The 12203-nt window shown below is 36.8% G+C and overlaps 1 protein-coding gene across 1 annotated transcript; it reads left to right on the top strand.

Annotated features, from left to right (window-relative positions):
* Positions 1–29: 29 nt before the first annotated feature.
* Positions 30–11872, top strand: LOC100373677 (large ribosomal subunit protein uL22m-like). Its single transcript, XM_002737326.3, has 7 exons — positions 30–66; positions 7322–7361; positions 7628–7778; positions 8105–8170; positions 9261–9338; positions 11093–11162; positions 11539–11872. Exons 1-7 carry the CDS (start codon positions 45–47, stop codon positions 11745–11747), a joined length of 636 nt encoding a protein of 211 aa, XP_002737372.1. The 5' UTR covers positions 30–44; the 3' UTR covers positions 11748–11872.
* Positions 11873–12203: the final 331 nt, after the last annotated feature.

Raw genomic sequence — 12203 nt, 5'->3', positions numbered from 1 at the left:
CAACCGTCGTAAAAGAGTATGTTAGAACCCACACATGTTTCAAAATGGCCGCTGTACTGAAAACAGGTAAGGATCACGAACTATTTTTACTAAAGTTTACTGATCATAACCCAAGAATCTGTTAAATTTGCAAGTACAGATCAGTGATCTGAGTAATCCTCACGAGGGATTAAATAATTTGAAATTAATTATTTTCATTGCTACTTAAATGGCCTTAAATTTTATTCAATTCGTCCGGTCGGACGCAATTCATAATTGTCCTGCAAGTCGATTGGTCACTTTCAATTTCGTCCAAATTCACATTCGACCCAATTCACATTCTTCCCACTGTCCTTGGTCAGCCTTACGATCTTGTGTAGGATAATGTCGATTTATATGTCGGTGTGTTATGTTTCGTCAATACCTACGTACGTATTTAAGTGCACAATAATGTTATAATGTATTGTGCAATGTAATGTTATACATCTACGATTTACGACAGAATTGTACGGTAAATCTGTCAAATAAATACATGTATGGAATCCTGTTTTTCTCAAGCACTGTCTGCCAATCACTTTTCAATGACCTGTCATTCACTAAACCTGTATGCCAACTATTGAATTCAATTGAATTCCTCCTTGTTACTTGTTAGACGAGAATGGAGGAAAAACAACATTTAAAAAAAGAAAAAAAATGTCAAGTGTGTTATCTCGGTGTGAATACTTGAACATAATGACATTGATAGTGCATTGCAATGAACTTACAACATGCATCTTTAAATCTTTAAAAAAAATTTCAAAGAAATGTACACAGCACATATAATTCATTGCAGATATTGTTATTGTCCGGGCTTACTGTAAACAAAATGAATAAACTTGAATAAATGAATAAAATGAGACAAACCAACTTGTGACAAATCTATCGAATACAACCGAACTCGGCCAGATTTCAACTCGGCCAAGAAAAAAATGCACAACTCGGCCAGTTGTGAATGTCGAGGTGTAAACTGGTCATTGGTCAACAATTGTCACCTTCTTTCACGTCTGTTGCCGTGGCGGCATTTTATTTCCAGATGTTATATGCTACACAACACACCCAGTGACGCATCCGTTTCACTGACTGTTTTTGACTAACTCCCGTGACTGTTTTATTGTCGATTTTAACAACGCAAGTTTACATACAAACACAAACGCTACTGGTTCTCCGACATGTTCAAGTTGTTGATTTCAACATTGGCTGAACATTGTCGATTTCAGTGACGCAAATTTTCTTTTCAAAGAAAAAACACAGACATTACATCGGAATCACAGACATCACATCGGCGACCGTCTGGCTACGCTGTGTAACAACACAACACACAAAAAAAGAAACGCTCCTGTTTCCCCGACTGTTGTCGATTTCAGTGACGCAAGTTTTCAAAGAAAAAGCTCTGCTATGTAAAAACACTAAAACTAATGTTTCAATTTGTAGCAGTTTTGTATGGCGCAACATTTTATTGTGTGATCCTTAATGCATTTTATTTTTCAGATCCATTACAAAATATTGTGAAGATTTACGAGTTGCATTTAATAAATCACTTCTGTTATAGATAAACTCTATGTTACGGTAAAATAAACTACTAGTACAGTAAAACCTGTCAAAACCGACCCCTGGATAAACCGACCTACTGTCAGAACCGACCGATTTATGTAGTCCCGAAATTTCTCCATAGACGCCTATGTTAAAACAACCTGTGAAATCCGACCACTGTCTACTCCGAACACCGACCGCATTGATCGGCCCCAAGTCCAATATTCACACTGAATACATCGACCATCCGACCAGTTGCACCACGTCCGCTGTCTAGTAATCCGGTCTGCCCGACCTAAAAAGTGTGCATTGTGTTGAATTTACCGTGAACGTCACAGAAACAATATCAAATCTCACACTACAAGTAACGTCCCGTGTAAAACAATAGCAACTGATTAAGTTTTTCACACCACACGCCATCGCATCACGTGATGTCTGGACAGTGTAATGACCCCGGATATAAACAAATGATCGGGGTCATCAACTTCAATTGCGGTGAAGCACACTGCATTATCACTTCTTCAACGATCAAAACATTGAGTTTTCTTCTTTCCATAACGATTCTGATCGACAATTTTGTGCTTTCGAATGTTTCCGTAAAGGGGGCTTCAAGATTGAAATTTATGATGACGAAGAAGCAGACGATGACAAAGAATTCGGAAACCTTATTTAGCATGTTGCAGAGCCGCAAACACAGTGTAGCGTTGTAGAATACCTCCACTTTGATGAACGTATACCGACTGAAGCAATGTATGACGGCGAGTGGGAGCAACAGATTGTTGAGAATTTTATTGCAGACAAAGAAAACCATGAATCTATAGACAACGATGACAACGACAGTCAAATTATTGACCCCCACGATGACCGTGACTTGACGCATGGCGATGTGCTAGACATGTTGACAAGATTACAAAACTTCGCAATAAACAAAGACTCCAGCTACTTGACAGATATCCAAAATTTCATAATTCGAACGAACAAAATCGTTGAAAAAAGATGTTCTTTAAAGCGGTGAAAACTTGATGATTTTTTTACATCGTAATTTGATTCATTGACTTAACAGCAAAATCAACTGTCTGCATAAATTATAATAATTACATGTAGCTCACGTGAACTTACGTTGTGATGTCATTCAAAATGGACGCCTTCAGTTACGATACGCGATACTTACCCGGTCTGTTCCAACAGTTATTTTAATGTTTATTGATTTCATGTACATACCATAATATTCTTGTCTTGTTTGGTAAATTATTTTATTGAAACAATACAATAAATGTAAATACATGTATAATCACCGGAGGCAAACTCCGGTGTCTTTCATTTGTCCCGTGTTTACAGCACATGTAATTGTTGTTTCAATCGAAGTTATGCCCACCCTGAATAAACCGACTCCCTCTGAAAACCGACCATAGATCCCAGTCCCAGTCATGGTCGGTTTTGACAGGTTTTACTGTATATATAATAATGGGCTATGCTTGAGTACGATTCACATGCGTCTTGACTCATGTCACCGTGATAATAAACCATTTGACAAGGCTACAAGTGTGATTCACAATCGGCCCTAACCCATGGTGTGTTTTAACTTGTCATTGTGCTTGGCAAACAGGAAAAGGCTACAATGCTTCATGCGCGGAACCAAGCTATGTATACATTGCTTATATATTTAAAAACACAACGCGGTTACTACCAGATTATTACATCATCTATACCATTTTTCTCACCCAGTGTGATTACACTCACACATATATATATATTGTCTGTAGCTGGGGGAGCAGTATATATGAATGAAAATAAAAATAATAAGAACATAACGGTTAATCACTGGAAAAAAACCATGGATTTAATAAGATACCTCCAAGCAATAACAAAAACATTTTGGCAAAGCGTCCCGGTTTTATTGGAACGTTCACAGCCATGGCTGCGCCCTCTAGCGGCTGATAGCCATAAGCATAATTCTTTGCCAAATTCTGCTAGGAATGAAAACACCTTTACACGACTTGTTACTTTCAAAAAAATAGTTTTATTTGGGAAAAGTACAGACCAATTTGAACACTGCAATTGGTAAATAAATGCAAATACACCGTTCTTGTAAGATACGAGTTATTGGTAAATAAATGCAAATACATCTTTCTTGTACGATTCGAGTTATTCGTAAATAAGTGCAAATACATCGTTCTTGTAAGATTTGAGTTATTGGTAAATAAGTGCAATTACGCCGCGCTTATAAGGTACAAGTTGTTGTACATAGGGGAAATTCTATTTTAGTTGTTGAAAGTCACGGGACAACCTGGCAATATCATGAGTGCTTGTGTTTAATGTTTGTGCGTATCTTGAGAGATCGACGCAACCCATAAAATATAAACCAGCAGTAATAAGTTGTGTGTTTCAATAAAAGAATGGACATATTTGGCATAAAAATCACAATGGAAATACTGTTGATAACTACACGTGGTCACACCTTTTACCGACTTGTTAAAGAAGAGCTCCCCTGTCGTATGCCACCAGTCACATTAAAACAAAGGAAAGCTTCTAACATTAATCGCGCCTCGCACGAGATGTTTGTTTATTCATCCATGTCTGTCGATTACAAGTTAGTATGCCCACGCTTGTAGCTATGAAGTATTTTACGCACCGATCACGCGAACTCCAATGTTTTTGTGACCATAAAGTTGAAAAAAAAAAACATGACACAAATTGATAATATACATGGAAATATGAAAACAGTGAAAACTGTTATTTCGAATAACGATTGCGCCATATTTAAAAAATATATTAAGAAACATAATGTGAATTAAAAAACAATTTTGCTTTAGAAACCTACCTTGTTACCCTGCAACATATTGAGATGCGCGAAAATCTAACTAAATTCTACCTCAGTGACCATAACTTGAAAAATGAGACACAAAGAACCCCCCCCCCCCCCCCGAAAGAAATGTCCTATTTGAAATGGCAAAAACCAAAATCCAAAACTTTGCCACCAAAGCACCGTCCCTCAACACCCGGTTAAGAAACGATGACTTCTATTGTCCGTATGTTGAGGGACGGTGACCAAAGACACAATTCATAGCTTTGCTAAACAACAGTGGTCTGACACTCCCTGTGGCGAGGTACCCGGAAAGAAATATTTTGAAAAAAGACACCAACCCCAGTGACAATTTTAGTTTGTTTTATTTTATTTATTTGTTGTAACCTTTGCTATTGCAAACTCGAAAGCGACATGTCGAAGTTTAGTACAGGCGGTATCATCAATTACGTACTCGCTTCTATTCATGTCATTGTTTGCAATTTAGCGTATAAAGTACAAGAAGTCGGGCATTTAACTTGGCGACAGAGTGGGACATCTTGCTACATTGTTACATTCCGACTTCAGTTCTTAATTTATTCACGTAATTCCCCATGAAAACACATCCTAACAAACCACAAAAATGCGGACCCTGAAATGTATTGCTCAACAACCAGAAGAAACAGTTTATTTGTTTATTCACTGATAGACCAATACAGACTATTTTGTCTGCCTACATAAACTGCTACACTCTTTTCCTCTTTCCTTCAACGTTCTCAATTCATCACGCGACAAACCACAAATGAGTATTCGAGCCCTGACTGAAACAGATTTGTATTAGATCACAATCCCTCTGGACTGTGATTAGATGTATATTCTAGTTATCTGCCTGCGAGCCACACAGGTCCACTGCACAGTGTCAATCAATCGGGACCACATGGTGTCTAGTACAAAGGCGGTGGCGAGTAAATAAAAAAAAAAACATCTGCTGCATTGTGTAAAATAGGGTGTTAAATCGTGAAAATGCCCTGCAAAAGACGAAAAATAAGCTGTGAGTAAGATAGTCATACATTCGTTGTGCATTTAATATATTAACATTAAATATGAACGCATATCGAATATAATTTATACCCAATCTGTTTTGGATCGTCTAAACCAGGACCGGATCGTCATGGCAACATGTTGCTTGTTTGAGTGGAGTGGATCGCCAACAGCCTACCGATTTGTATATACAATAACATGGCATAGTTTCAAAACTCTTGTATTTCATTTCCACTGAAGATTACTACATGCCTCTCACCATTCTTGATTCAACCCTTGCCGTCCGTGCAGTATTTATTTTTTACATAAATAACACGGCGCTCGTTGCTGCCGCTTGTGACGCGGAAACAATAACAAGCGTCTAACAAACGAATCACACCTTGCACGATGTGTTAATTAACCATGAGGGTTACGCCATGGTTACTAACCGTGGTTACACAAACCCCAACGTTTTTGTACCCATAAAGCACTGCGTCACTGAAACCGATAACCCTTGTGGCCATATTTTATTTTTTAACAATCGACAACCCTTTTTTATTAACAAAGCGCGATAAGCATCACTGAAATCGACACCCTTTGACGCCCGTACATTTTTTTATATTTTATTGTGATATGACTCTGGCAGTCTGTAATACAGCGCTCGCTGTTGCGTCACTGAAATCGACAACCCTTTTTTTTTATTAACAAAGCACATAGGCATCACTGAAATCAACACCCTTTACATTTTATTGTAATATGACTCTGGCAGTCTGTAACAGCGCTCGCTGTTGCATCACTGAGATCGACAACCTTTGACCACGGTTAGTAACCGTGCTTTGACCAAAGACTATAGTCTTTGCTTTGACAAATATATGCTGGCCGAGTGCGGTCACTGGCCGTGATCGGTCACCGGCCGAGTAGAAATCTGGCCGAGTTCGGTGGTCACCAATCTATCTATGGGGTGAATCAACTTGCCTGACGAATGAAATTTTGTCTCAATGTAAACGAGCACTTCTACATTTACAGACCTGTACACAGAATTACATTTCCATCTATTCAGCTGGTCATTCACTGGTCATAATTCTTGCCCTGGGCAAGTGTGAATTGGAGGTGTGGCTACGCTAATGAGTGTTGTTAATCACTTGCATAACCTATGACGCATCCTGTTTCAGTGGTCCAACATCACGTGACTTTGATTGACAGTAGTAATTATTCAAGATTAGTCTGCGTCCGTTTCCCTGGTTCATGTTTTTTACTTTTATCCGCCAAAATCTCAGCTCGTACACTATTTATTGTCATAAATACTACACACAATCACTGCTGTGATATTCATAGTCACATGCATCCACTTTGGCACGACATAATAGACCTGTTAGTTTGAGAAAACATGTTTTTACCGAGCTTGGCTGGAGCTGTTTACTACAGCGTGACAAGCAAGGAAATAATTCCTATTGTTTAGGAGCGTACTTATAGTATACCTGGGCCTTTAAGTGTGACAAGCTATATCTTCAGAAGCAGTACATTAATGTGACAATGAAATGATAATTATGCATATTGAGGTAATCAACAAAACCATTGGTGTATTGATATATAATTTAGTCCCAAAATCAGACATTTTGTATGACATACTCAGTGTTTTTGAAAATGTCAGTGGATGTTCACAGGGATGTGTATGGGGTGCGACAAAGTCCCAATGAATACAAGCACCAACACATTCACAGACCTGTACACAGAGCTATCATGGGCTGTGATGACCATGGGTAGAGGCATTCAGCATCCTTGTAGTTATGCTGTACACACTGTTATTGTAGCAAGATTCCATCATGATCACATCTCTCTGTTGAAATAGTATTTGAAGGATGTACTTTATTTTGTATATACATACTTGTATACTTGTGAATTAAATGTAAAGACTGCGATGGAATAGTGTGGTATTTCCAATATATATTATGTCTTCTTTGTTGTTTGTAGGGAGAATCGGTATATCCATGTTGGAAGGCCTAGTTACAAGGTATGTATTAATTTAGCAGTTATTTAGTTGAAAATTAATTCTCAATTTGTTTGTTTTATATGTGTAGCCATCTTAGCAGTGTACAGTGGAATACATTTCCATAATCATTTTGTACAATAAGTGATAAGTCAATCCATATCTGGTTCTCTCTGTGGTGTTAATCCTACTCCAGAGGACCTGATCCTGGTCAAAGCGAACTTCTGCACATTTTGTGCATGGATGGATAGCAGCAGTAATTGATCTAATTCGTGTCACTTTCTTCATAGGCATCCTGCATTCCACTGTTCACATACCACCATTGTACAACGTTGTGGCATTCATACAACGCCAACACTGTTCTGGGGATACAGAAAATGGGAAGCTAAAAATAAAATAGTCTATCCACCCCAGAAAGAGGGAGAACCACCAAGATTAGCCGTATGTATATGTCTGATTTTTGAGAGAAAATATTCAAAATTTCAAAATCAGATGTCATCGTCTTATATGGTATATCGCATGTACTTAAAGCGGGAGGTCATCATCTGCACATGTGTGGGAATGAGGTCCCAAGCGATGATAACAACACACGCTAAAAACGCAAAGGTTCATGGGTAGACGCTTGTTTGTAAAAAATGACATGCTATGGCCATCTGACGCATGCGCATGTGACGACTCCCTCGCTTTGATTGTACTTAATTTAAACTGTGTTTTTCGTGATCTTGCATATCCATGCACATCATAATTTCCTTTTGTTTACTTTGTAGGAAATTCACCACTGTAAACGAAATCTTAAATACAGCCAAAGAAGAATGTGGTATATTGCAACATTTGTGAGTCATTACATTTCCTGTGAATTTGATTGGTTTAATGTAACCTTGTGATTTCTGAACAGGTTTCCATGGAAACAGTGTGATTTTGCCATAGAGTTTAGCTGTGGGTTCATTACACTTTTTGTGCTAGTCCTTGTGGTGGTATTTTAGTCTGGTACAATTGGCCTCTTTAAAATTGTTATTTTCAGATAGTAGGATCTTCAGAAAGAGCTATGGTTTCTGAAAGAGAATTGTGTCTAGAAACGTGTGACACAAAAGTGTATTGCAGATAGAAGTCTATTTAAGAAGACTATTTTCTCATATCACAAAATCAAAAATATCACCTATCAATAATACATTTATTAAACTCTCACCAACGAAAAATGTCACTTTAGTGCATATTCTTTGGATACTTGTGTAAAGTGAACATGTTATCTGCTACAGATGCATGAATGTACTGTCAACTTTAATTTTAAAAAAATATACAGAAAATTTATCTCATGTACATGTGTATGTACAACTATTGAACAAAATGAAACAACCACAATAAATACCAAGACCATTAGCAAACTATTGAAAGTAGCAGACTGTCTTTTTCTAGGCGTTATCTCATTCTATGAAGAGCACCTATCGTTACTATAGTGATGTCATTTGGTCACCTAACATTTGACTTTAAGAAAATGGCTGCCACCAGATTTATTTGAGTCGTTTTTCATCACCGTTTTCACTTTGATGAGTGTTTATTCAATATAGTATCAATAGGTCATATCTTTGATCGTGTGATACGAGTACCCAAAGTATCTACTCTAGATTTCAAATCGTCATCATAAAAAAATGTTGGCAAAATTTCAGGATATTCATGCGTGAGATGCGTCTATCTTTAAATATTTTATATGTGCGGTTCAAGATATCACTTGAAGAGTGCTTGTGAATATTCACGTTATAAATAAAAATCCTAGACAATATTTGAAGTTTGCATAGATTTTCAAATGCATGCTACATGTATACCCAAATTTATTGTGTTATATTGCTGCACATCAAGTCATTGTGCACTTTTTTTTATCCATCCTTGATGTATCTGCTCACAACCTGTCTTCCTTTTAATTGTTAGATAAAGAATATGTGGATAGATGAAGCTCTTGCTGAGTTGCAGTTTGTTAATAAAAAGGGAGCCCAAATGGTTATGGAGGTACAGACATTTTTCACTTTTACTCTAAATTAGATCTAATTTTACTGTATATGTATGAATTCTAAAAATATCATGTTAGTTCACTAAAATGTTTTCAGTCACCTATTTGCTACATAATTAAAACAAGCTTGATTTTCAGTTTTTTTATTTTAAACTTTAACAGTGTTCAAGGGATTTTTTATAAAGATGTACGGTATGTAGAATTTACTGTTTGGTCCAGTACATGTACTACATGTGCCAGAATATATGATTTTTAATGGTACCCGGTAACTACATTTGGCCATATGACATTTCTGGAAATATATATTTACTGTTTATAAATGAATGAATTTTTCAAAAACTGCTGTGCGTATAACAACACATCAAAACTTTGTCTGAGAATCTGCAGTCTAGATAAAATAGACCCTCAGTGTTCTCCACAAGGGGTTTTAGGCCCATCAAGTTTTACGACCGCCTAGTAACTCTCAACACCCTCCCATCAACGTACATCCAGCTGAAATTATTTGTAAAAAGCTTGCATTGTTCTTCCCAAGCCTAAACAAAAGAGTAGTTGCCCAACCCTTTATTTTGCTATTGTTTCAAGAGTCCAGACATAAACAATTGCCACTGGAAGTCTGCAAGCAGTTATCAAGTGTATTCATGGCAATGTGTCAATCGCCTGAATTCATTGTCGCCCGACATTGTTGCCACTTATTGCTCACGATACACAACTACAGTGGTTTCAATTTACAGCTGTATTTTTTATAATCGTCTTCCGATCATGAAAGATGGAAGTAAATATGAACAAAATGTATATGCACAGAAAATAAACAAATATATTAGCAGATTGCATGTAAACTTGAAAAAAAATTCTAGCCGTATTTACAACGTTCGCTTGATTTTCATCGTGAAAACAGCAAACTGATGACCTTTTTGCCTACCCCATTCAGTGACCGCTGTTGGCGCTGTAACAATTTAGTATCTAAGTTGCATAGGGGAACAGCGCATTCTGGGTGTTCGTGTACTGAATTCGGAAAGCGGTAAAAAACATCAAACATGGCTGCCGGATTAGTTTACCACGAGTACTGGTATTTGTAATTGAATACATATTTTAGTTATCTTTTCCACTTACTTTTTTCAGTATATCAATTTTTTATGCCGAATCATCTTTCGAGAACATAGCAGATTCTTTTATTTTGCCGATTGCTAGCATTTTTTCTTGAATTCCAAAACAACGGGTGAAAACGCTACGTGTCGTGATCGTACATACGTAAATGTATCGTACCGTCCGTCGGCACGGGTGAGTACTGATGCCACAAAAAAAATATGGGTTTTATTTTGACAAACCGTCGGTTTTGGCTTAGGGGACAAATCACCTTGTATATTTTCTACATCATAACTCAATTATGTTTTGTACTTGCTCTTCATTGCTCGAATTGCATTTCATGAACGCAGAATATTTTGAGAACGTATAAATCACCAATTTTAAACTTTTCGTAAATATTGATATTGACCAATCTGTTTGTATTTCAAAAGACTGTAACATGTTTCAATTAAATTAAAAAAAGAATAGTAGATAACTGTGTATTGCAGTTCATGACATAAATGCTAGAATGTTGTATGCAAATGATATGCAAATCAATATGCAAATTTATGCTAATTGGACCACCCACCAGCTATTTTGGATTGTGGAGAACACCGGACCCTACATTTTGTGAATGTGTTTGCTCTATTAGAACATTCTAAGTGTGAATAGTTGATATATATTATTACAGATTTTATTGGAAGCCCAAGAAATGGCCGTGAAAGATCATAATGTAGAATTCAAGTCCAATTTACACCTTGGTAAGTAAACCTGTTTTGTTTTTTTCATGTTCTTCCCCCTTTTTCAGATTTCCAGTATGGTCTTGCTAATGTTCCACATCTTCATTCCATGTTTTGTTTGTCTACCAAGATATTTGGTAAAGTTTCTTGCATATTTGAAAACTTTTCTACTTCAGATGTGTTTCACTGGACAATCAATAATTGTTTTCTCACTGTACTTAACACAGCAGTTGTACATCAAGTCAAATCATCGCAAACTCAATAGTTTTAATGTACATCAAAATTTTACAGGTTGTCTTGTCTCGTATCAAACACTTACTTTCCTTCATTCAATACACCTCCCCCTTTCTGAGAACTTATCATATCATAACCATGGCAACTATAAATTCCATTTCAGCTGAATCATTTGCTACTAAAGGACATTATGACCATGCTGTACGATACCACGGGAAAGGCATGTTTGGCGTGGCTAGCATAGTCTACTGTCACTACTTTGTGAAACTCAAAGAAGGACCCCCACCCAAGACCAAGCTTATAACTGGACATGACAAAGCAAAAGAATACATAGAAGAATTGAAGAACAGAACTATTATACATGGATTGTGATGTCTAAGTTATTATTACAAATTTATCAATTATTGTTGCATATCTCTCCTTTAACACATTCGTACATTTGGGGAAAATAACATGTACTTGAATAAACACGCTAGTCAAGTGTATCCCAAGCTAAATGACTAAATTCATGAATTCTACAGTGGAGGCCAGAATAGTGTGTTTGTTCTTTTGTATGTGCTTACTTACACTTGTGGTACATTGCATGTTGTGTTTATGTCAATAGTGGTTGATGACATTTCTATGAAAGTCATGTAATAAGAATATACTGTCAATAAAATTAGACTTGGTGGTAAATAACAAAACACGAAGAATTGCAGCAAAATGATAGATTATTCTGTCTTTAACTGTTAGCATGCTCTACTCACAGTATTGCTTAAAATGGCAGCGTTCTTAAACAGAATATGTAAAGTATCACTCAGAAAATATTATCGGTTAAAGTTCAATAAT

Source organism: Saccoglossus kowalevskii, chromosome 4, assembly GCF_978046115.1.
Source record: "Saccoglossus kowalevskii chromosome 4, keSacKowa6.1, whole genome shotgun sequence".
NCBI classification, from domain to species: Eukaryota; Metazoa; Hemichordata; class Enteropneusta; family Harrimaniidae; genus Saccoglossus; species Saccoglossus kowalevskii.
This window is presented reverse-complemented; position numbering and strand designations above follow the sequence as displayed.

What these genes read in the sequence shown, in the direction of transcription:
- LOC100373677 (XM_002737326.3), top strand. Translation starts at nt 45, where the DNA reads ATGGCCGCTGTACTGAAAACAG. An exon ending in GGCCGCTGTACTGAAAACAG is followed by an intron (nt 67 to 7,321) that starts GTAAGGATCACG and finishes TGTTGTTTGTAG; the next exon opens with GGAGAATCGGTATATCCATG. An exon ending in TGTGGTATATTGCAACATTT is followed by an intron (nt 8,171 to 9,260) that starts GTGAGTCATTAC and finishes TTTAATTGTTAG; the next exon opens with ATAAAGAATATGTGGATAGA.